The sequence below is a fragment of the Haliotis asinina genome, chromosome 2 (genome assembly GCF_037392515.1).
Source record: "Haliotis asinina isolate JCU_RB_2024 chromosome 2, JCU_Hal_asi_v2, whole genome shotgun sequence".
NCBI classification, from domain to species: Eukaryota; Metazoa; Mollusca; class Gastropoda; order Lepetellida; family Haliotidae; genus Haliotis; species Haliotis asinina.
The window spans coordinates 28,876,852-28,902,759 of record NC_090281.1 but is presented as its reverse complement, the minus strand read 5'-3'; the positions used below and the strand labels follow the sequence as shown (position 1 = coordinate 28,902,759).

The 25,908-nt window shown below is 41.8% G+C and overlaps 2 protein-coding genes across 3 annotated transcripts in view; one reads left to right on the top strand and one right to left on the bottom strand.

Annotated features, from left to right (window-relative positions):
• The window catches only part of LOC137273539 (nuclear pore complex protein Nup214-like), a 33,079-nt gene extending 23,497 nt beyond the window's left edge, over nucleotides 1–9,582 (bottom strand). The window contains exons 1-5 of one of the 2 annotated variants that reach the window (XM_067806275.1): nucleotides 9,471–9,582; nucleotides 7,602–7,728; nucleotides 6,926–7,152; nucleotides 6,112–6,307; nucleotides 5,574–5,702 (exon numbers count right to left, since the gene is read on the bottom strand). In XM_067806275.1, coding sequence (XP_067662376.1) covers nucleotides 5,574–5,702; nucleotides 6,112–6,307; nucleotides 6,926–7,152; nucleotides 7,602–7,728; nucleotides 9,471–9,512 — 721 coding nt within the window. In that variant the 5' untranslated portion in view covers nucleotides 9,513–9,582. The remainder of the gene's footprint in view (nucleotides 1–5,573; nucleotides 5,703–6,111; nucleotides 6,308–6,925; nucleotides 7,153–7,601; nucleotides 7,729–9,470) is intronic. The other variant, XM_067806276.1, reaches the window with a different exon arrangement.
• Nucleotides 9,583–13,938: 4,356 nt separating this feature from the next.
• On the top strand, nucleotides 13,939–25,871 carry LOC137273536 (serine/threonine-protein kinase Nek7-like). Its single transcript, XM_067806272.1, has 9 exons — nucleotides 13,939–14,029; nucleotides 14,891–15,088; nucleotides 15,473–15,535; nucleotides 17,054–17,164; nucleotides 17,585–17,693; nucleotides 18,543–18,650; nucleotides 19,059–19,153; nucleotides 20,494–20,607; nucleotides 21,047–25,871. The coding sequence occupies exons 2-9, from the start codon at nucleotides 14,897–14,899 to the stop codon at nucleotides 21,251–21,253; spliced, it is 999 nt and encodes a 332-aa protein (XP_067662373.1). The 5' UTR covers nucleotides 13,939–14,029; nucleotides 14,891–14,896; the 3' UTR covers nucleotides 21,254–25,871.
• Nucleotides 25,872–25,908: the final 37 nt, after the last annotated feature.

Genomic DNA, 25,908 nt, shown 5'->3' with positions numbered 1-25,908 from the left:
GTCGGTGTCTCTAAGGGGATCCCCCTGGACAGATTTCCGACTTCCGTCCACCACTGCAGGTGAGGAATCAACCAAGTGGGAGTCTCGAGAACAGTCTCGTAGCTGTCCGAATGGGACCACAACTGGGCTAACGCCTGTTGAATGAGTCGCATCCTCAACCTCGCACGCCAGACCACGTCCACTGTAGCCGCCATAGTGCCCAGCAAATGAAGCCAAGTTCTTGCTGTGGCCCTGGGGAACTCGAGAAACTGAAAAACATTTCTCTGAACTTTGACGATGCGGTCTGGGGCTCGGGAAACAATCCCCTGAGCCGTATTGAACCGTGCCCCCAATAACACCAGATCCTGCGTGGGGGTCAGGTCTGATTTCTTGAGATTGATGATCCAGCCGAGCTTCAACAGGATGTCCATCACATGGTGTGTGGCATCGTGTGATAACAGGAGCCCGAGGGCCCTCAAAAGCCAATCGTCCAGGTACGGATGACAACACCTGCCCTGTGACCTGGCTAGCTGAGCCGGAATCAACATAAGTTTGGTGAACACCCTCGGCGCTGTGGAGATGCCGAAGGGTAGAACCCGAAACTGATAACACTTCCCGTCGAACGAAAACCGAAGGTATTTCTTGAGCTCGGAGTGTATCGGAACATGGAGGTAAGCGTCCTTGAGATCGATTGACGTGAGCCAATCCCCAGTCTCCACAGAAGAGATCACTGACTGCAGTGTCTCCATCCTGAAGGACGGAACCTCTATGAACTTGTTCAGCCCCTTGAGATTCAAGATAGGTCTGAACCCTCCGTCCTTCTTGGTCACAAGGAAGTACGTGGAATAAAACCTGTCTTCTTGTTGACCTTCCGGAACCACCTCAATGGCTGCCTTGTCCAGTAACGACTGGACCTCGGCACGGAGGACCTCTGCTTTTTCCCGGGAGAACGGCACCGGCATGTGCCGAATCCCTGAGAAGCGTGGAGGGTCTCGCTTCCACTGTGGCATATGGTCATCCCTGACTGTGGACAGGACCCAGGGATTTGAAGTGGCTGCCTGCCATTCCGAAAGGAATAGTGACAGCTTGCCGCCTACAGGGACTTCTGGCGCAAGGCAATGTACCCCCACATTCGGCAGTTCTCCGCCTGCTTGTGTGGGGGACACCGAAGGCTCTGGGCAAATGTTTAACGGGAAGCCGGGGCAGACTTCCCTGTGCGACTGCTGCAACGCAGGCCCCTTGCCTTTGCCTTTCGCCCTCTTGCTTCGTTTGTGCTGCAGCGGAGCAGTCCACTTAGCACCTTCCTTCGCTGGCGCCGAAGGGTAAGCTGAAGCAAGAGTGGGAGGCCGTTGGCGAGACGAGGAGGGTTGCTCTAACAAGGGCTTAGAGTCCTTGAAAGTGCTAACAGCCTCCGCGGCCTCCCGCACAACCTGTAGTGCCCCAGGGAAGAGGGAAGATCCCAACCTGTAGGGCAGAGCCAGGAGTGCCTGCTGGGTAGCGGGAGAGTACCTGGCTACGGATAGCCATAGCCGACGCAACCCCATGACGGCCTCCATCATCTGGCTAGCACAGCACCTAATGCTGTCCCTCGCCAGATGAGAGTGCACGTCCGTAAGCTGCCGGCCCAACACTCCCAACGGAGAGTCGTCAGCAGCGCTCCCATGATCCAACAGCTGCCCCTGCAAAGCAGAAAGGTAAGCCGAATGGACAACTAGTCTCAGCTGCTGGGCCGCACACCTATATTGCTCCTCAAAGGAACGATAGGCGGACCTCAGAGCTGGAGCGGCCGTGGAGAAGGGCGGCAGCCGCCGGCCCTGCCTGGCCGAGGCCAAGGAAGAGGAGGAGGACCCCTCCAGGGTGACCGAGGCGTACACACACTCGTCCACCACCGGTGGTTCGAAGAGCGAATCCTCATCCAGCTGATACCGGCAGCTAATCTCCGGGAGATCAAAGCGTGACCGGGTACCCGAAAGGAGCAGATTCACTACCTCGATGACCAGCGATGGGAGCAGGCGCAACCTCGCCTCGGCGACCTTAGTAGGCGCGAATGCCTCCCCGGGGAGCCGAAACTCCAAGGGGTCGGGCTCCGACACAGGAATAGAAACCTGAGGTAAGACCTCGGCAATTTTCTCTCTAACCTGTTTGAGGGACAAACCGAATGAGTACATGACCTCCGACTCGCACTCCTCCCCAATCCCCTCCCCCTCGATATCCATCTCCTCACACTCCTCAGACAAGGAACCTTCGCCGTGAAGCGAGCCTGTCGAGGGCGCTCGAAGAGACGGAACTCGAAGGAGCAGAGAGACTGAGAAGGGCCGAGCCGCTAGGTTCGCCCCTGCCAGAGCCCGAACTAGGTCGCCTGGGCAACTGGGGCATGCCCCCCCCCGGAGGGTGGCCCGAGAGCCCAGGAAATGGATAGGATGTCGATGCCCCCAGCGGCTGGGCAGCACTAGGCTGCCTGCCCACCGTGGCACTAGGCGTGCTGACCGAGGTCAAGCCGCCGACACCAGGCGTCGTTGCCGCACTTGCCCCACAGGACAAGCTGGGGCCGACTGCCCTAGGCACATCCGCCTGAACGCCCGAAGCACAGGATGGCTGCCCAGAGGGAGGAGCGTTCTCCGAGCCTAAGCCCAGGCCGCGGCCTCCCTCAACTGAACCACCATGGCCGCTCAATGAAGATCGGGCGTCCAGATCCTTTCGGAAACCAGACAGCACCGAATCTATCATTGATTGGACCGAAGACATCTGTTGCTGAAACAAGGCATTAATTGAATCAACAGAGATTAATGGTGCTTGCGAAGTAGGGGTAGGTGCTGAGGATACAGCGGCAGGAGAAGGGGAAGGGTCCCTAGACACACTGGCCTTCTTAGCCAACCCCTCCGAAGAGGAAGCTGCGCCTTTCTTTTTGTGGGAGCGCTTGGATGGAGGGTCCTGAGCCCAGATATCCCCCACCCCCCCCCCCCCCCCCCCGCCTTAAGTAGGTTGGAATAGAACAAGAAGTCCGCGTGTCTAGACTTTCTGGTCTGAGGGGTAAAACCCGCGCACACATCACAAGACTGATCGTCGTGATGACATTCCACTAGGCACCTTAGACAAACATCATGCAGGTCTTTGGCCGGAATGGAGGATTTGCATGTTGAGCAGGATTTAACTGCAAGGCAACAAATAGCCTCCTAGTGTTGCATAATACACAACAAATGAAACAAGACACGCATGGGCGCAAAGCTAGATAACTAAAACTACCTATGTAGTTAAGGTAAAAGCTAAGTGCCACGACACCATAGTTTACGACATATTTTTATAAAAAATAGTAGTAAATATGGAGATAACATGAATAAAGTACATAAAAGCATAGCTAACACAAGCTTACTTTTTTAAAAAAGACCGCCATAAAACTAAAAAGTTTTGGCGGGAAAAAAGGTTTGCCTTCCACCATTATGCTAACCACGTGGCTACCAACAGGGACGGCAAAGGTTACAACAGTTTGACAAGTAAACTGTAAAAAATGATTCCTAATGCGCCCGTGCGTCTAATAAAGAAACCATACATACAGTTTGAGCCTCTGAGGTACTCATCTTAGTACTTGTCTTTGTCTTTGGTAAGCAAGAATCTCTGTGAACGCTGAAGCACGTCTGCATAGGCGGGCGACAGAAAAGGAAGTGTTTTGCTGGAGGCTATAGTCTGAAGAGTTACCTGCTCTTGGCTGTCACGGGGCCAGGGGCCCTGTAGGGGTGGTCTCACAAGACAAAAACGATGTTTTTTGTTTTGTATATATTTTATTGAAAAAATATAGTTACAACTGTCGCGAGAATTTAAAGAACATTTAAATTCTTATAAGTACCCCAAGGAGGATCTCTATGTAAAAGAAGCATCAAGACAATACTGCTGATGGTGATGATCTTCGTGAAGGAGATGCATTCTCTGCATCCAACAGAACTACAGCAACTGCCAAACCTTAACGCAAGACAACAGTAGTGGACAACACTAGATTCACAGAAGATGTATCTGACATGTATCTGCATCCGATGAAGAGGAAGAACGATGATGGCATCTCCATCGAACAGGGGATGCTGATGATGAATGCTTGCCGCTGTAGGGGGATCCATGAGTGGCGGCACTCGGCGAGTCGATGGAAGCTGCTTTATCCACACTGCATCAAGATGACACAGCTGACAGTGATGACCTCCATGAACGGGAGCATGCATACAATGTATCCTCTTCATCTGTTGGACCTAATGCAGCTGATGAACTGTCATGCAGGGCAAATGTAGTTGTAGCTGAAGACTGACATTTCCATTCCTCATCAAACGGTGGATCCATCACATTCATCATGTGAGTCGTGAATTGTTGCATGAAGAGGTTGGTGTCCACAGATTGTGTTGCATGCGACAGAAGCATCTGACGTGCTGAGTGTATATGTTGTAGATTTCTTTGTAGAAAGTAGACTTTCTGAAGGTTGAAGCGTTGTTGTAGACATAGTTGGTGAAGGTCTAGTAGACACTGAATGCTGAACAGGAGTGCTGATGATCTATAGGTTTGACATAGATGTCATGTTCGTCAGGTGGAATGAAATCATCGCTGAAGGACTTCGCAGAAGACGTTTCAGCGGCGATCTAGTAGTTGAAGACTTAGTCTTAGATGACGACTTCTCATTGGTACTCTCAGGGTACATCTGGCAGAACACTAAAACCATGAACGTCAGCAGTGGTCAACACACAGGTACTAGATGCAGACCCAACCGATTTATTAGACATGACATGAGGAAGCCTATGTTGTTTGCCCTTAGCACACCTCTGAACAGTATATGAATATAAAGGATAATCTGTATGAGATAAATTCTTGCAAAGTTCACAGTGAACAGTGGAAGAAGAAACAGATTTACATTTAGGACATATTTTATGAGAATCAACCACCGACAGTCATAACTTACAATGGCAGCACAATTTCATCAACTAAAGCCAAGACTGTGTTGAAGGAAACATGCCCTGACCACAAGAAAAATATATGTTTCACCAATAATTACATATCATGACAGTGATAAATACAATCCAGAAACTGAATATGACACAATTTAGTTTAAAAGACCAAAAAATAAGGAAAACTTATCTGCCGTATCAGGACTCAAAGTGCCTCCAACCATCCTCATCAGGCGATGAAGGACAGAGTGACAGGCAAGGCTGGTCATGAGACTGGCGGGAAAGGGTGTATTGTATGTCTACTTCAAAAGAAGAGAATTTCAAGATATTTCAAGTGTTCCACTATCTTCGCATAGGGGGAGGAGATAAACACAATAAACAAGAGTCAGGATAAGGAAAATAAGTATCTCACTGTACCAAAGGTTTGGCTTTCGTTCATCGCACAAAAGTTCACCAAAATAGTAGATGGTTTACTTGTACTTGAGAAGATTTACACAACTTAGAGGGAAGATGGTAAGTAATCCATAGTTGTATAAGCATTTGTGCATAAAATACAGATACAGTTACACAACGAAATATCCCACATCAACAAACATGTGCCAGGCATCCATTTTGTCCACACCTCACCCTCCTCAAGACATGAAGATCGCCTTGCTTTCAGTTGTGCATGAATATTACCTTGGTGAGTAGTGGCCAGGATGTTGGGCATTGGCCAGCTGCGTTTCTCCTTCATCTCCTGGTCATATTGAATCATTGTACCATCTTTTCTTCCAACCACGAGTTGTCTCCCCTTTGGACTCCAATTCACTGAAAGACCAACAGATACAAGGGAGATTACTCCAGTAAGACTTGAAAAATATGTTTGTAGGACTACAGAAACCATGTTTGTACGGTTGTTGAAATATCTAAAACAACATCTTCACATTAAAACACTTTTTTAAGACTGTTGAAAATGTTTACAACACAGTTCACACATTCTAGCAACATAATAATAAGTGTGTAAACCTGTTAAAAATATGCTGTTACTACTTTTGAAACAGCATTCTTATATTACTGCTGAAAATATTTTTCGACATCTGCTAACATATTTAATCTAACACAGTAATGATACCTCTCAAAATACCACCCATGCATTACAATTTACAACTCAATCAAACATACAAACATCACTAAACAGTCAAACAGCAGCAAACACGTTCAGAAGCTGACTACTTACAACAAGAGGCATTGCTTGACACGGGCAGCGATCCTACTGTGCTGACGGTATTGGTGACTCGGACCAGCTCCACACTTCCATCTGACACACACACAGCAAGGAGGGCAGGGTCAAGAGGGTTCCACATGATGTCCTGCAGACTGGACCCCGGGGATGCATTCAGACGGCATCGAGCAAATGCCACGGAGCTGTCAGTCTGATTGTAAAAAATAGATGACCAGCTAAATGTAGTCAACACACTCAGTGAGTCAGTGAGTGAGTCAGTGAGTGAGTGAGTGAGGGAGGGAGGGAGTGGGCATCATACAGACATAATCATACACCCAATCTGTATGGGTATCCCCACACAGTCAAGTTGAGTACACTCTAAGAGTATCTCTAAAGGGTCAAACATGGCCAAGGGACATCTCCCACAGGGTCATCAGGCACATAGCCATCACCACACGATCTAGTTGGTACATGGACATCAGTGTTCACAGTGTCGGACACTCAGACAAATTCAGCAGATTCGCTGGCTGTCTGATGGAAGTCAACAACCCACAGGTCCAGACTGTATATTTCACAAAGATTGTGACTGAAGTTGTCATATGTGACACGTCCCACTTGTTTGTTTATAAATTTTGTGTTTGCTAATTAATTCAATGCTAATTAGAAGAAATGTTAAGAAATAAGTGTTAAATACTTATTCTATGTGTCTTGTGAATTTTCAGTTGGTCACATAGACATCAGAAACTTACATTACCCAGTGTTCAGTTATTTTGAAACACCATTCATTAACGCTGAGACATTGCCACAGGATCTAGTTTAGTACACTTACCTTGACAGCGAACTGGCGGACATCGTACATACACAGCATCAGGTTCCCACATTCCTTCATGACAACTACCAGTGTCAGCTCATCACAGCTGAGACTAAGGTGGCTAATGGGGTTGGTCAATGTCACTGTCGACCAGAAAGGGAAGTCACTGATGATGGCAGTGCTTCGATCACGGGCGTTGACGCCATCAATGTGGCATATATCAGCTGTCTTCACTACTTTAAAGCCTGAAAAAATATTGAGAAGTTACAAGAACCGACAGGAAAAGGGGTAGGATGCATGCAGATACATCCCCTGATATGAATAAGGGACAGATAAGGACAGTCTAGATAGATAAAAATGCCATGAAAGTTTGTTTGTTTGTTTGTTTGTTTGTTTGTTTGTTTGTTTTGCTTTGCTTTGCTTTGTTTTGTTTTGTTCTGTTTTGTTAATGCTGCACTCAGCAATATTCCAGCTATATAGTGGCAGCCTGTAAATAATCACATCCAGAGATCAACAGCATGAACGTTGACCTACACAACTGGGCTACTATGACTTGTGTCAACTAGGTCATCAAGCCTGACCACCCAATCTAGGAGGACCAATACTAGCCTGGATCTCTGGATCTTCTTGAATACAGCCATGAAAGGGAGAAACAAAAATGTGTACAAACTATTAACATGCACATGATGCTTACCATCTTTGAAGCCAATAAAGATAAGACCGAACTTGTTGCTTGTGGCCAGCCATTGTGACCGATCTGTGCGTACCTCGTCGAGTGGTGGTGACACACGCACTTTGCAAAGTTGCTGGAACCTGAAATCCTGACAACAGAAGAAGTATTCACATGGAAATATTGAGTTGTCGCTTGGAAATGGTTCTGCTGTCACAAGAATTCAAATAAGTTCTTTTCTCCTCAGAAGATGACTAATTGGTAACAATGTCCAAATCTAATGCTTATTTTATGAGATCACCAGTAATCAAGACAGACTGATCACAGTTTTAGATAGAATTCAGAAAATTGTGTCTGTTAACTATTGTGAAACAGTCTGTTTTGAATGCAATGAGGGTTCAAAATTCCTTTAGTTTGGTGCTGAAATCATAATGGCAATGTTGAAATAGGTTACTGGGGTCTGTTTCACAAAGTAAACATTGAACCACAAAGTTCATGAGCCAAAATGCCTTATCAAGATCATGGCAAAGTTTGAGCATAAGTGGCTTCACACGCTGTACCCATATGTGGAATTGAACCCAGGTCTTTTGTGTGACAAGTGAATGCTTTAACCACAAGGCTACCTAGTGCCAAAAATAGTATATCTGATGTTAGCCTCAGGTGTCAAACAGAGCTGCAGTCATGTGATAATATCTTCTCAGCAAACTGGTTGGGTTAGTTGGTATATTGTTTAATGTTGCACTCAGCAATATTACAGCTATATGGCACAGTCTGTAGATAAAGTCTAAACCAGACATTTCAGTGGTCAACAGTATAAAGATCTACACGACTGGTATCTGATGCCTTGTGTCAACCAAGTCAGTGAGCCTGGCCACCCGATCCTGTTAGTTGTCTCATAAGACAAGCATGGATTACTGAAGACCAATTCTAAAGGGGTGCTTGGTCAGAAAGGAAGAGATTGGTGTAGTCTACTTGCTCATAAGTAACAATAGACCCAAAAAGACTCAGGATGGACTCAGTGTCTAGAAAGAGTGACAGTAAGCTGGGGCCTGTAAATTTAATTTGTCTTGGGCCTCAGAGATGACTCAACTTTATGGATGATCAACTTCTTTATTTTAACAATTTAACATACATCAAAACTATGTTAGTAGGACTAATCTTGTCTTACTAGGAGGCAAGGCACCGTTTCAGAAAGGTATTCCGCCCGTACCCCCCGTCCTTTTACATAGTAAATTTGCTCCAGGGGAATATTCTGACACTGAAATACGTTCACTGAATCGATTGATTACTTTTAACACCTGTTATAGCAGAGACCATATAATTATTATATGGTCTATGGTTATAGTTTACTGAATGCATATTTAGGGTGAGATATGCATGTTTTGTTTCTTATGATCATGACGAGTACATGTGGAACTCTTATCACTGTTTCACATGATAATTGGGTTATCGACCACATGATTCATAGCAACATACACTGTAATGTGTTATGTTATCACAACACATGTTTTACATGTGGATAGTCATCGATGTTTGTCAGTAGCGTTCATCTGATTCACATTGCATTGTTTCAATACTGAGTTTGACATGCTGCTAAACTGAAACTGAAAGTTAACCGACTTCAGTGAAGAGACTGGAGGTTAGGAAATGTGAATATCGGATATTCCATGATAAGTCTGTCACTCAGAAAACCATAAGCTGCACATTATATTTATTTATTTATTTATTTATGTGATTTCAGCCAATAAAAGTTATTGGATTTGGAGTGTGGCCTGGACGAATCACTCGCCAGCCAGTTTCAAACGGGTATGCACAGAAACGGATTTCATAAATTAGTTCGGCTCCATGCTTGCTATTCAAGTACTGCAGTATCAAATAAACGTGTAAGGTTACCTTCACTTCCCTTTCGGGTGGGCCATCATCATTCTGAGACATTGTTTTAAACAAAATACATGGACTTTGGATAGTAACTGCGCCAAACAGGGAATTTCCCTAGGGAGATATCATTATACAACTCTAAATATTAATACCTCTAAACTTAACACAAAGATTTATTATCTTAATTTGATTAAACTCCGTTTTAAAACTGTATTAATATTATTGAATACGTTATGTGTTTTGAATAAACGCACAATTACCCGTAAACTCAGAGTGTAAGTATTTTAATGAAACGATACCTCCCATGTAATGCAATGAAAGAAATACCATAGTTATCTCCCCTACACGCCCCTGCCAGTTGCGGATCACTAGTCTACATGTTATCAGAGACCATTTATATAAAATGTTTATTAAATGGTCTCTAGTATATCGCGTTGCATTTATTTAACACATATGTTTAAAAAATATATATATTATTTAGTTCCTACTTTCTACTAAATAGTGTTAAAATTGTCGATGAGTAGATCTATGGTATAATTTTCAATACTATTCAATACTTTGTCATTTTTTTCTCATTCAGAATAATCAATCGAATTAATTGCTAGTATGTATAAAAAATAATCAGACTGCCCACTTCGTGCATCTGTGCACGTAATTCGAGGCTTTATTTTAGTCTGTATTTGGGAATCGTAATTAAGAGTTAAACGCATCAAATGAAATATTGTATAGTTAATATACATATGACTGTTGAATCTGTACATAATACTACTTCATATAAAGGATGCACGTACTGTTGATTTCCTTTTAAAGTGTAGCCTCAATGCTTTCTCGTTATTTTAACTTCAGACTCCAAACATTCTAAACTTTCTCCCGAAGTTTTTGAGATATATATTAAGTATATTCGGGGTTCAGCAACGAGACTCGGGTGAAGAAAATCTGTTTGCAGTGAAAACGTACAGATGAATTTCACTTTAATCAAACAATTGAAGCAAATAAAGTGAAATTACAAGTGCTAACCCTCATAATATTACCTTGCCAAATGAAAATTTAACTCTCAGAATATTTTATTCAACTTAGGACAAAGTTGTTTAACAAACGATCATTGATTCAAATCGTATTAGAAGGGGGTAAGCGCAGTAGTTGGAACAGTGAAACAAATGTGCTAACTTAGACCAACCCTACTTGTTCTCGGTGTTATACCCCCTTGTAATACAAACACATAAGGCGATTTGAAACTTTAGTTGTCAATGTTATTACATTTATTGGATGGCTCTGTAACTTCCATGTTAGGGGGAAATGAACAGAATCTCAAACCAGAGACCATACATCGGTATATGGTCTCAAACCAAAGACCATACATCGGTATATGGTCTCAAACCAGAGACCATACATCGGTATATGGTCTCAAACCAGAGACCATACATCGGTATATGGTCTCAAACCAGAGACCATACACCGGTATATGGTCTCTGCCCAAACTGTTTTCTGCGAAAGTCCCGACATTGCGAGAAACCACTGGGCCAATTTCTCACACGTTCACGTCCGTCCAGCACTTAAACAATATTCACTAACTCCAGGGGCGGATCCAGGACTTTGGAGAAGTGGGAAGGGTGTATGCGTGCACATAAAGTCCAAAGATTAGATGAAAGGGCTCATCAGGGAATATTTTCGGGGGAGATGGGGGTGAGGGGGTTGCGCTCCATTTCAAAGAGTACAGGAGGGTTGGTGTGGTTCACCTGCATAGCAGCATGGAACGGCTTCTTCTGTGTTGTCACAGACGCATTGCAACCAGCGACTACTCAGTTCCATGACTTCTTTTCTCTGCGACACCTGTGAAATATGAACGTGTATTGGTCGAACCTGTTCAGTAGCCATTTTAGTGACGACCATTCCTTTACTTTACATCTATCTGGGACGTAACTACTTCCTCATTTACGGTAATCTATGTTCTTTGCTACTATCATGCTGACGCCTACCCGCCAGTACCCGGCAATACTCGACGATTATGATTACGACCTAATCCGTAGAATTTGAACAGTCAGTAGTGCCGATCCGTCGTATCATGCTTGAGTGGTTCTGTGCTAATCGGAGAGTTCATTAATTAAGGGGTCGACTTGTATCAGATTAGACTACATGAAGCAAGGCCATGCTCTTATCCCTATCTCCCCACATGGTGAAAAAATATACATGGGATTGCTTATCAAATCTTCATTTACCATGGAAAACTATTTATCGTAAATTGAATCTATAAACTAGAGAGTAGCATGTGACATAGAGGATTAATATCACGTTGTCAAGGGTTATCCAAAGTATTTGACATTTAGACGTCGCTATTTAATTACCACATGACTGATCCATGAATGTTTATTTTCTGTTAAGTGCTATCTTTTATCATGTAAGGTCTTTGTAAGGAGAATGGGATTTGGTCGTTATCTTATTTAAGGAATAAACCAAACCAAACCAAACCACGACACTGTGGATAGAGTGAGTGAGTGAGTGAAGTTTTACACCACACTCAGCAATATTCCAGCTATATGGCGGTGGTCTGTAAATAATCGAGTCTGGACCAGACAATCCAGTGATCAACAACATCAGCATCGATCTTCGCAATTGGGAAACGATGACATATGTCAACCAAGTCAGTGAGCCTGACCACCCGATCCCGTTAGATGCCTCTTACGACAAGCATAGTCGCCTTCAATGGCAAGCATGGGTTGCTGAAGGCCTATTCTATCCCGGGACCTTCATGGGTCACGCAGTGGATAGAAGGCGTATGGACACTTGCTTGGAGTATGGTGAACGTGTGTAACATTCCTACAAACTGAAAATGTGTCAGTGAAATAATCTTTCATTTATTTAATGCAGGTGTAGACATAATATCCTTGTGTATATTTCTCCTTATGAATGCATTTTATGTCATGCATCACTTTCAATTTGTGTGCAAAAATACGAAAGATAGTCTAACCATCCCACACTCCTTGCGTCTTTATTTTGGTGTGATTCAATGTTTTGATAACTAATTAATAGCGAAGGTCAAAGTGCTCACCCGTCTACTGTATTTTATACTCTGAAATCTGAAATTCGACGGATCAGTACGCGACTTACGTGACAGAACCTGGTTCAGACGCTTTATCGGGTATACTAAAAATTGAAATGGTGCTTTCCGAAACCACTCCTACCACTCCTCGCAGTTTCCGCAGTTAAGCGAGGCTGACGCCGTTAGTTTAGACATTATCAATATTCAAACAAAAGTCACTGAGTGTGGATTTAAGCCACTTTTAGAAATATTCCAGCAACAACAGGGAGGGAAAACCAGAGATGGACTTCACGCCTATGCTGAACTTATGAGAGGAATCGAACCCGTGTCTTCAACGTGACGGGCTTTAACCATTTAGGCAACCCCATCGTCCTTTTTCAGACAACATCACCGTGATGACAAGAAGGGCACAAGAAATGGGCTTCACACATTGTACTTTAGTGTGGGAAAACAAATCAGGTCTTCTGCGCGACGAGGGAACGCACCAACTACAAGGCTACCCTACTGCCCAAAGAAATGTTCTTCAATTAGTTTACCCTCACATCAGAGGAGAAGAAGATATGGCAACATTTTCAGCCTGGGCAAGCAACAAATCTGCCCACAAGACGACACGAACCAAGTTTGTTTACTTATTTGAACACATGACAGTAATATATTTTCCTATGGAGTAAATAATGTTCAATAATAAACAAACCTAACTTGATGATAAGTTTGAATTTTTTCATAAATGTTTATACCAAATACATATGTTTACCTTGTTCCACAAATAAGATACGCGATCCTGATCAAGTGACAGTTCGCGCACGGTACGCAAAATAAATTGACTTTATGTAATTAACTTGGAGCAGTGTGAGTATATATAATAGGAAATTAACTATTAATGACAAAATGGACGATAACTTGTGATTTAATATTCGATGGTCCATTGAGTTATTTTTTGTTGTTGTTGAAATACAGCAGCAAAATGGGGCACCTGTAAGTTGTACGGTTTTCCATCATTATGGTTAGCAAGACTTTGGAGGATGGAACTAGTGTATTCAAATACACTCATAAAATAAGGTGCCGCTATCATATTTTACATTATTATGGACACAACATGGCTATACATGTACAATTGCAAGTGTCAAAATGTCAATATATGGACACTTATACGATATTATATTTCACCAGGGATACTCTATATTGGTTCCCTGATTTAACATTCAGTTATCCTTATAATGGTAAACGTATCGAAAGAAATCAATAAAATGAAGCCTGATTTAACATTACTGATACGAAGAGAGGGCTATTTCATGTATAAGTTATTAAGCAGATCAATTATTGAGAGATTCGATTAATTAGTCGGCCATATTAACAAATGAATAAATAAGGTAGACCACTTGCACAATGAAGCATACACAACTTTACGTCATTTGTTGACATCTAAATTTGCGCATGCGCGGGGGCAACTTCCTGTAAATTCAGCTGGACAAGGAGTTAGGGACTGACAGATCTTGTTTGGAATTATCACTCCTGTATTCATCCGTCCATACTACTGGTGCGTGTGAGATAGAGTAGCATGCTAACGACTAGTATTAATGAAAGTTTGGTTAATTAGAACGATTGTGACGAGGAGATCAAGCAGACGATCTCCTTCAGTAACTGTGTGACAAGTCCCTTGACTATGTCAACAAACATGGCCGACGACAGGCCCATTTTCGGCTAGTGACAGTCACCAACATATTGTTTGTAATGGAAAATCGATTACACTGAGACAGTATTGTTTTAAAGCAGAGTAATACTTTTAGATTATTTTGCTTTCAGTTCCATTATGGTACACTTAAACTTCGTCCTCACGATTTTGGAACGTTTCAGTCGTAACCCAAAATGAAAATAACTTCTCTCCACGCTAGACCACAGGCACAGTTAAGTGGTGATTCATGTAAAGGCCAAACTCTTGTATTATACTTTAATGCCAAACGTTAAAAATGGGAGGAACTTTCATTGGACGTAGAATACATCTTGATTGATGGTAGCTTACGATTCCCTAATCCTGTCAATGACATGTGATTTTGTTTTATTGTGTCTGCTACTTGTAGTAGTTTATATCCTGCCCAGAAGTCTGTCATTATGTGAGAGGCAAATAGCGGGATCGGGATGCCAGACTTGCTGACTTGGTTGACAGATGTCATCGCATCCCAACTAAGTAGATCAAAACTCATGCTGTTGATCACTGGATTCTTTGGTCCAGACTTGATAATTTACTGACCAGCACCACGTAGATGGAATATTGCTGAGTGAGATATAAACCTAAACTCACTCATTCACTCACTATCATTATGTAGCATCAAATTTGTATCATGCATTGTAAAACAACGTACAAGACTGTAGGAACAACATTTGCACACGTGTGTTACAGCCGTCCATGATGGACCCAATGGAGTGTGACCCAAGCCATGTGGAGTCCGAGGTGTGTGTCACACAAGATTCGGACAACATCTATAGCGGCCTCACAAACTTCAAGGTTGAGAAGAAGATTGGCAAGGGGCAATTTTCTGAAGTGTGGAGGGCACTCAACCTCATCGACAACAGCATCGTGGCTCTGAAGAAAGTCCAAGTATGTTGTCGTGTGTTGCCTTAAGAGTATTGTCAACACTTGTGTGGATGGAAGGGGGGTTGTCTTACATGGTAGGGGGAGAAGGTTTTGCCAACAGGGTTCTTGTCCTAGGGGTCTTATATCCACAGGGTTTTGTCCACATGCTGAGAAGTAATAATCACATAAAAATGCTTCAAGTACTGATGATATATAAAAAAGGTATGATAAAATCACATTGAAAAGTATTGGATAGGACTTCAATGTTGCAAAGTATGCACACTTCAGTCGTAGAGAGCACACTTGGAAATCTTTATTTTGTTAAATCAGTGCCCTGTGGCTCATTTGTGAATTGAAATATGTCTCTCATTAATATGATCACTCATTAATATGATGGCATTATTGTAGATATTTGAGATGATGGATGCCAAGGCAAGGCAGGACTGCATCAAGGAGATTGATTTATTGAGGGTAAGTTTGTAGTATTAGTATTAGTGTGTCTTATTACAGGCCAAAGTTTGCCATATCTGTAGCCGTTTCCAGACCCCAGAGTTTTTTTCCAGGAACCAGTAGTTGACCATGCTGTTGCTGTAAACAATGTCAAGCTCTTGTGCTCCACTGACCAATGTACAGATTATTTTGTAAATTGTTGAAATTAATGTGAATTGGCTGGATGAAATCTTGAATGAGAAAAATGAAATAGATCGCCAGTATAATCATGATAGTGCCAAAATTACACTAACACAATTTTCAACAGGAAGTCAAAATTACACTAACACAGTTATTACCAGTAAGTCGACTTTTAGGTAAGTTTATTTTCCAGAAATTTCCTCATTGTCATCCAAAATGCTCTAATTTAGTCTAAAGATATTTTTCAAATATGGTCAAGGTGTATAGTACTGTATACATGATAGAAGAATGAATGAAGTAATGAGGAGTGGTGGGGTAGCCTAGTGGTTAAAGCATTGGCTCATCATACAGAAGACCTGGGTTCGATTCCCAACAAGGGCACAATGTGTGAAGCCCATGTACCATGATATTCCTGGAATATTGCTACAAGCGACATAGAACCATAATCACACACTCACTGAAGTAGTGAAAATCATGAAAATGTGATTTGATTATCAACCTTTCAATGTCGTGCAAAATCATTGATGATGTAAAAACAGGAATGTAAGTGGTGCAGTGGTTACCCAAGCTGGAAACATATTTGTAAAACATGCCTGCACTGAGAACAGCTAAGAGGAAGACAGTCAATAATAATCAGTAGTAGTCAATCACAGTAGTATAGATCGATATCTATCCTAGTGATGCCTTGGTGCTGTGAAAGTATGAAAGACTGAATATGGTAGAAATGTGACAACAGTCTTCTGCTATTGAAATATGAATGATTCAGACAATGGCCTAATAAATCAGCTAGAAAGCTGATGGGCGTTAGTTTTCCATCTTTTGACGGGTGATGACTGCCTTGAAAAGGACAGAAATGTGGTGGCTAAATGTTAGCAAGAACTGTAGTGCTACATATACAGTGAAACCTGCCAACACTGACACCTGTCTAATCCGTCAGACTGTCAAAACCCGGCAAATTATAACTAATTAACACTGTCTAAACCAGCATGCGTATAAGCAGCCTTGTCAAGGTCCCATAATCCAATACACTAGTTATTCCTCTTTACACATTAGATAATCAGGAGGTAGTGATTGTGCAATGAATAAAACGCTCTAAGTCAGCATGGGGATGAACAGTCCAATCAAGGTACCTTATTCCAAAACACTCCTCTCAACACTAGATAATCAGGAAGTAGATACTAAAATATTAAAGGCATTACAGAGATAAAGAGATTGACAAGTGTAAATCATAAATGGCATCCATGTTGGAAACTGATCATCACTGTGTAATCCTGCACCCTGTCTAAACCAGCATTTTATTTGCCAGTTTAGACAGGTTTCACTGTATGCCATACACATACATTTGGTTGTTCCTTACAGCAACTGAATCACCCGAATGTCATCAAATACCTAGCCAACTTTATTGGCAACAATGAGCTGAACATTGTGTTGGAGCTGGCAGATGCTGGGGACCTGTCTAGGATGATCAAGGTACAGCAGACTGAAACCAACAGGTGGCCTAATGCACAAGTATTAGACTGTTCCTACTCAATTGTTGATAAGAAGCAAAATTGACAAGAAGCCTGAAAGACGTCATATTATTTCACATCATTGGAAAGTTTGTTATTTTTCCATGGACGGGAACAAAACAGCATCCTTAACATAATTTAGTAGCATCCCCAAAACTGAAACTTGGCTTTGTTGTTATGTAAAGAATTTAACACTATACTTCATCACAAATAGGTATCTGTGATACTATGGATAACACAATTTTCATATCAAAGTCAGGTACAATTCATCCACATTTAATGCCACTTTTAGCAAGTTTATGACATTTATCTTTTACTAGATCGGTTTGTCATTGAGAGAGAATGTTCTAAACTCCTGATTTTGTTCCCATTTCTTATGCAGCACTTTAAGAAGCAGAACCGCCTGATCCCAGAGAAAACAATTTGGAAATACTTCGTGCAAATCTGTAGTGCCCTTGACCATATGCATTCCCGGAGGATCATGCATAGAGGTAGGTCTGTACAGTCATATCTTCAAATCATACACACAGGTGGTTGTATACTCTCAATGAATCCAGGTATCATGCATAGAGATGAATGCATACAATAAATACATGCTCTGGATCATGCATACCTGTTGGTATCATAATTGCTTATCACATGTTATTTTGTCAGATCATTAATGCATCATTATTTGTGCAGGAATTTATTTGATGATGCAACTTGGTCTTGTATTTGTTTCATTAATTTCACCACACTGATACGTTTGGGGCCCCTATATACAATGATGTATCAAGTTGCAATGTGCTTAGTGCTGTCCCTTAGATCTATTACCCGTGAAGGTCTCAGGGTAGAATAGGCCTTCAGCAACCCATGCTTGCCATAAAAGGTGACTGTGCTTATCGTAAGAGGCATCTAATGGGATCGAGTGGTCAGACTCGCTGACTTGGTTGACATATGTCATCGTTTCCCAATTGCGAAGATTGATGCTGATGTTGTTGATCACTGGATTGTCTGGTCCAGACTCGATTATTTACAGACCACCGCCATATAGTTGGAATATTGCTGAGTGTGGTGTAAAACTCCACTCACTCACTCACTCACTCACTCACTCACTCACTCACTCACTCACTCACTCACTCACTCACTCACTCACTCACTCACTCACTCACCTTAGATCTATTTCAACCTGTGATCATTTCAGGGCTTGTCTGCCCTATCCTTTGTTCGTTGTCTCCACCATAACACCTTAGACATTCAATGTTTAAGGCTTTCCTGCCACATCAAGGTGACCTGCTTTGATATAAGCCGGTACTGTCTCGTGTTATGTCATGTATCATAATATAGATCTTATCTTTCAGATATCAAACCAGCCAATGTTTTCATCACCGCTCAGGGTGTTGTGAAGCTTGGTGACCTTGGCCTTGGTCGGTTCTTCAGCTCCAAGACAACTGCAGCGCATTCCCTAGGTAGGCAGACTGTCCCCATGTAGTTTCACTGTACACAGTTACAGCTCATTCCCTGTGTAGGCATAAAGGATATATATACATGCACTCGATGCAAATTTTTGTTTTTAAAAATCTTTTGGTGTCACATGATGAATTTCATGAAATGAGTTTTGACAGTTTGTTCCTCTTGCATCTTAACTTGAATACAGTGTCAAAACCCACATCAGAGATCCTCAAATGTGACAAACAACCCAAAAGGTTCAGTCTCTTCAAAAGTGTTTATACTTCTCTTGCCCCACTGATTGCTCCAAGTCCAAAACTCCCCAAAGGGGTGGCATCTGAGTATGCTGTCTTCACAATGATTGGAATCAAGCAGTTATTCATGAAGTCGGTTGACACTGTGCTCTTCAGTTTTTGTTTGTGTTGCAGTGGGGACACCATACTACATGTCTCCAGAGAGAATTCATGAAAATGGCTACAACTTTAAGTCGGACATCTGGTCACTAGGCTGTCTACTGTATGAGGTGAGGACATGAACTGGTAATACGACCACACTAGAGTGTGAATGAGTTTAGTTTTATACCACACTCAACATAGAGGTGTCTATCTTTATGATTTTTCCATAATTATTACGATTATTACCTTCCAATTATGGCATTACAGTAGTATATAGCAATACTACAATTTCCTGAGTGTCAAAAATTCAAAATTACTTACAGAAAGTACTTACAAAACAACCTCTAATCTAAAACGATTTGCGACGATGAACAAAGCTTTTTCCTGTTACTGCACTTCCTGTAATCAGGCGCAACAACTATTTCCAGAGTGCATCATGAGGTAATCCTGTTCGCAAAGTTCATGTAATTCCAATATGTGAGTGAACTACCTCAGCTTGTTTCTGATTGGTTGTTGAAGTAGCATGGCAAAGATCGTATATTTCCGCTATACAAATGAAAATTACTGAAAAAACTTGCATTTCCCATTACTTGTTACTGATGGGGCACATTCAGGGTAGGCACCTCTGCTTAACTGCATATTCCATCTATATGGTATTGGCCTGGAATAATCAAGGCTCCACTAGACTATCCATTGATCAACAACATGAACATCTACACAATTGGTATTGGATGACATATGTCAACCAAGTCAGCAAACCTAACCACCCGATCTCTTTAGCTGTTTCTTTTGACAAGCACTGGTTACTGAGGATCAATTTTAACCCGGATCTTCACGAGTCCCTGCCACATTAACACTGACCATCAGAGTGACAGTCCCAGTGTCTTAGTGCTGACACTGCCTGTCTCTCATTCCATTATTGAACCATGGTCACCAATGTTGCCGTTTTTTCTGCCAGTGTCCAGTGTTTGATATTAATACATTTGGAAATTATCAGGCAACTGATTAATTCTATTCTTTCTCCCAGCCATGATTGTTCACAGAGACAAATTGTCAAGATTAGAATGAACACGCTTTTTGAACACACTGGCAGTTGACATAGTCTGTTCGGTCTCCAGCAACCCATGCTTGTTGTAAGAGTCGACCAATGGGATCGGATGGTCAGACTCAATGACTTGATGACTCATTTCATCATATCCAAATTGCGAAGATTAATGCTGAAGATGTTGATCCAGGACAGCCTGGTCGAGATTCGATTATTTATAGACTGCCTCCATACAGCTAGAATATTCCTAAGGGCTTACCAGTAAACAGACAGCTAACCAACCAGCCTGTCATCTTATATCTACTGCTACACACGATGATGTTGTCTTTCCTCAGTTGACAAGAAAAAAGAAATGCCTTCTAAATATTGTTGTTATTTAGTTGTATGTCTGCCAGCCAAATGAGTTGTCTCCCTTGCTTCCAGATGGCAGCGTTGCAGTCTCCCTTCTATGGAGATAAGATGAACCTGTATTCGCTTTGTAAGAAGATAGAATCATGTGACTATCCACCATTGCCATCTGACCACTACTCTCGTGAGGTATGTTCACAGATATACCCAAATCAGGAGCTCTCACTGACCAACAAGACATGATTATAAAAGTAGGAAATTGTTGAATTCATTGATGACTGATGTGGTATATAGCTGTCAGTGTAGAAGAATTACTACATTCAAAACTGACCTAGAGAACTATGCAACACAATATTGAATTACTACATACAAAACTGAACTCTAGTTTGAATTACTCTGTACAACATAAAATTGAATTACTCAACTTGTGTCTGTGTAACACTGACTTGAATTGTTCTGTACCACAATACTTGAATTAATTTGCTCAACACTGACTTGTATTACTCCCTACTTGTCTCAGACAGATTTCTATTTTTATTAAGCTGCTTTTCAACATCACTTGAGTATTGCTCACCATTTCTCGTTAATGTGTGCATCCATAACACAAGTTCAACATCGGTGTTTACAGCTGCGAGAGCTGGTAGCCATGTGTATCAACCCAGACCCTGAACAGCGACCCAGCATCGACTATGCCTACTCGGTAGCACAGAAGATGAACTTACATTTCCAGCAGCAGCAGAAACAGCAGGGGGCCAGTGCAACCACGCAGGTACAGAAGCCAGCTGTACCGCAGCAGTTCCAGGCCATGGCGACATCCACACCCCAGCAGTCCTGACTCAGTTGTGACCTTGACCATCATGTGTCCATTTGACTTTGACCTTCATGAGTCCCTTTGACCTTGACCTTCACTTTAATGGTCATTATCATCAGGTTACATAGAGTTGTCTTTCACTTGTCCTCGTGACCTTGTCCTTCACTGTAGGGGTCACTGTCGTTATGCAGATCATGTTATTTAATCCACTGCAGTTGTGTAAAGTGTTAAGTGCAGAGATTTTATTGAGACTGATTGTTAGGTTGTAATGGTCTATCTTTGTTGCCATGGGGTGAGCTGACCTGTGATGATGACTGTATGTATGAGTCAAGTCACCTAGAACGTTGACACTCAGTTATGTCTTGCCCAGTTATCTGTGTTGTGTTCACCAGCACTCTTTACTTCCCAGCACCCAAACTGCAGATCAAAGGATAGCACTTGCGTGATTTGCCATTGAGAAAAACGACATTTGCTTGAAAGCTTGATGTGTACACCATGTACACAGTGTGTTGGAAGCAGCTGCTTAGCTCATGATGATCACTCTCTGTGTGAAGTGGTTGTCATATATATATTTACTGCTGACATGACAGGCTTGCAACATATGACATCCTGAATTCCTACAGATCAGTTCTGATGTAACCCCACATCTAGAAAGTTGCAGCTCTGGGCTGAAACACAATAGTTCTTGGAACCATGGCAATGGAGTTTGCTGAAAGAAAGAAAAATCATGCGAATGTTGTAGGAACATTCAGCAGAACAGCTCTGCTTGGATGGAAGTGTTGTGGGACATTCAACAGAACAAATCAGCTTGGTTGCAAGTGTTGTGGGACATTCAACAGAACAAATCAGCTTGGGTGCAAGTGTTGTGTAAATGTAGAACAGAAAAGTTATGGTTGAATGCAAGTGTTGTGAGAGTATATTTAACAAAAAACTGGTTTGATGCAGTGTATCCATGTTGTGAGAATACATTCAACAAATTAGCTGTGGTTGAATGTTAGTGTCCTGTCAGTACATTCAATATATTTGCTGTGATTGAATGCATGTATCAAGTCTGTACATTCAGCAAATTAGCTGTGTTTGGCTGCAAGCACTGTGAATGTAGATTGTAAGATTCTGTTACAGTTATCATGGGCTGTTTGGACTGAATCATCTGAATCAGAGACATTGAAAGAGCTGATGACTGACTGAGGGTGTGAGATGCCTGTGTGACAGTAGACCCATCCACTGTAGGAATCCATACACAGCACACAGTATTATCCCAGTATTATCTGCAAGGTTCCAATGTAGATGCTAGCGTTCTCTTGCTGTTAATATACTGAACAGCAAAAGAAACACAATTTTTAAAAAAATGTAATCTCATAAAAGTAAGCTTTCATGTTCATGTCTTCTATTTAAAACCTTGAAAAAGACAGAGTTGTGTTTCTTCAGCTGGTGAGTATAGTTCCACACAGGCACAGAGCTTCAGATTCATTGAAATTGTGTCAGGATGCACACAAGCTGTAACCAGTTAGATGTAATCTGAAGCTCTCCATGATTAGAAGAGCAATTAGTTTTTTACAGAAACCACATTGTTAAAAAATGGCTGGTCCGATGTGTTATATTGTACTGGTTCATTGTTATTTACTTGCAGGTGAAATAGTTATCCCCATTGCACCTGAATTTATTGTAGGGTTTGCTTTACGTGTGTGCACAATGAGATCGTGTTGTGTGCCGATTATTCTTGTTTTATTAGTTTTTTCTCTGATATTTATTTTCACTCTTGCTGAACTGGCAGAGTGACCATCTTGGTGATGTTTGCCTTTTGCTACGGCTTATTTATTTAGTTTGTTTATTTTTGCCAAAGGTGATTTTATCAGGTTGAAGTGATAGCTTCTGATCATCATCGTCATCATAATCATGATTACATAATAGCTATTCAGTAGGAGACGCCATATGATTGGAACACTTGTGCTCACCCATAATGTAGCATTCTTTAGTGAAACCGTCCATTGTGATTGATAAGAGGCATTTATGATATATTTTACATATCATTCTTTAGATGTTTGACATGTCTTATATTTAGATATTGTTGTTTTTCTGGAAATCCGTCCATTGTTACGTCTTTTTGTGTTATTTTATGCTATTTGGCAAAAGTATTATGTTCAGGTGGAGTTGCCTCCCCTGCCTGTCTGTGGACGTGAGCAGTCACTATTCACAGCTACATTCTGGTCACAATGGCGACACCTCTTATAGCCTTATATAGCCTGTCTCTTCAGTTGCCAAGAAGACTATTTATTCATCTCACAAGAGCTTTTAGTCACAGTGATGAAACTTCAGTAACACTAATATAGCCAGTTGTTGAACCAACAAGTGGCCATTGAGGGAAAATCTGGTCCAACGCTAAAGACCTCTTGTCCTACTGTCTAATCACAGATGACAGATGAGATATGTGATATTTCCATAACAGTGGACTTTCCCTACTTTATCCTTAACATGATCTTTATTCTTTTTTTCCTCAAATAATCAGTTTTTCAATCCTTTTTACAATTATCTTGGACATATTTTAGGACTAACATTTGACACTGGATGTGAGGGAACTGGTAGCTTGTGTCAGGAAGAAAATATTTTACAGCTATGACTGCAGAACAGAGATTGTTTTAATCAAAACTTGAGCCATACTATTTTTTTCAAAACACTTGGAAGCAGTGTGTTTGGTGAAGGGAAATACGTTTTTCAGTCCCACCGTCTGGAGCGAAAGTATTTGTTTCAAGCATTTCCTGTACCATGCTTTTTAATTTTTGATGAGAAACCTTGCTAAAGGTTACATTGATATTTTTCTTTGGGAAGTGAATTCATAACCTCTATTCTCTAATTTAGTGCCCTTAGAATTTGATAGTCATTTGATCAGTGGACTGTATTTAAAGTTGTTTCTTTTCAATCAGACTGAATGGGTCTAGGTTATATGATTTTAGACAAAACCATTAATTAGTATGCCATGGAAACAGGTGTTCTTGTTTTCCCTAACGTCAGCTAGTTTGTTGCTTCTGGGCCTAGATGAGGAGAGTCCACTGTTTTATTGGAATTCAGCTTTATTTCGGTCATGTTAGTTACCTGTTGTTAACTTCATGGTGAAGACATTGAATGTTGCCCTGTGTTTGTTGTGAATACAGTTGTTGTGTTATCCAGTCACAGATGAAATGAGCACTTGTTGTTATCAGGTGTCTAACAGATATATTGTACATAGAAAGTGTTCTATTGTCACCCCTTTCCCACCACCGTACCCTGGTGTCAGTAGACACTATGTTATCCTGTCAGACATCCAATTTATTCCAAGGTGTCGCACAGCGCCCCGTGTTATCACACCAGTTGACAACAAAGTCAAAGTCCCCTGTTACCCCATCTATCAATACGTCATGGTGTCACTGTATTTCCCTAGCGAGGACATCCCGTGTCTGGTTGCACTACGTTGTTTTTATCACCGTCTGATACAGAAAGGAACCACCTCCAGCCTGCTGATCCAATAATTTCATTATTCTAGGCCAATTTTTGAAATACATTTTATGTATATGGTAGCCTCTTTGAAAGTGGTAGCTGCCTACTGTACATTCTATTGTGGAAAGATGTTCGGCAACTAATGTCCAAATTTGCTTCATTCAAATGAACTTTATGTCACTGTCATAAAGTGTTGTCAGGTCGTCTTAACTGTTCCCCTACCCTTGCATCAAACGCTACTACGACTGACGTAAGTCGGTCAAGATCAGAGTTTCCGATAGCTTGGCACCGAGACCGCTTCGTGACACATAGTCTATGTGCATGACCAGTGAAGCCATTCAAAACAACCTAAACCCTACGACAGACGTAAGTCTATGTCTACGACCACCTTAACTAAGATTGCTTTGTACAACGGCATCCAGTCTGCAGGTGATTTCTAAGCTGTAGCCGGGTGACGGCGCCACCATGTGATACTATCATGAATAAATACCACAGAGTGTATTGCTCACCCAGGGAAATATTTCCGCATACATTCCACTGTTAGTTACACGTACCACAGGCCACTAAGCCTCTCCATCCGCCCCAGGTATATGCACGGCTAGTATACAGTGGGGAAACATTCAGTGAATACAAGACTGTTAGATAACAAGGTAGAATCCAGACCATGTCACTGTTCGTAAGTTGCTTATATCTGGTGTGCACTTATGTCCATTCTGATCTAATGTTGATGTGTTGATACGAATTGAAGATCTAAGTTAAAATCGTAAGGCTGCATAAAAAAATTAAATGTTGCTTGGGCAAATTGACAGAAAAGAATGACGACGAGAAGTACAGCTTGGAAAGTTTAGCACATGTTAATGAGTTGTAAATTCAGTCACACTCGTTCTTACAGATACTCATTCGTACAGTGAACAAATGGATGGTCGGGACGGGGCGAAGTCAAATTGTTTTTATTAAGATGACAATAAAAAAATTACGTGCACAAATTAAGGTGATGCGACGATGCCCGAGAAACATTTTACTTTTTTATGTAGCCTCAGTTATGTGGAAAGACAAAGTTTTATCTGCATCTGAACCAGTCTCCGCAGTGTACCTTCCTTCCGGAGTCCTCATCGGGATGGAGAGGTGGTTGCTGTGGGAGTATCTATGAATAAATATATGATACAGGAAACTTCAGTGTTTGTGTGATTGCGAAGCCATCCATCTAT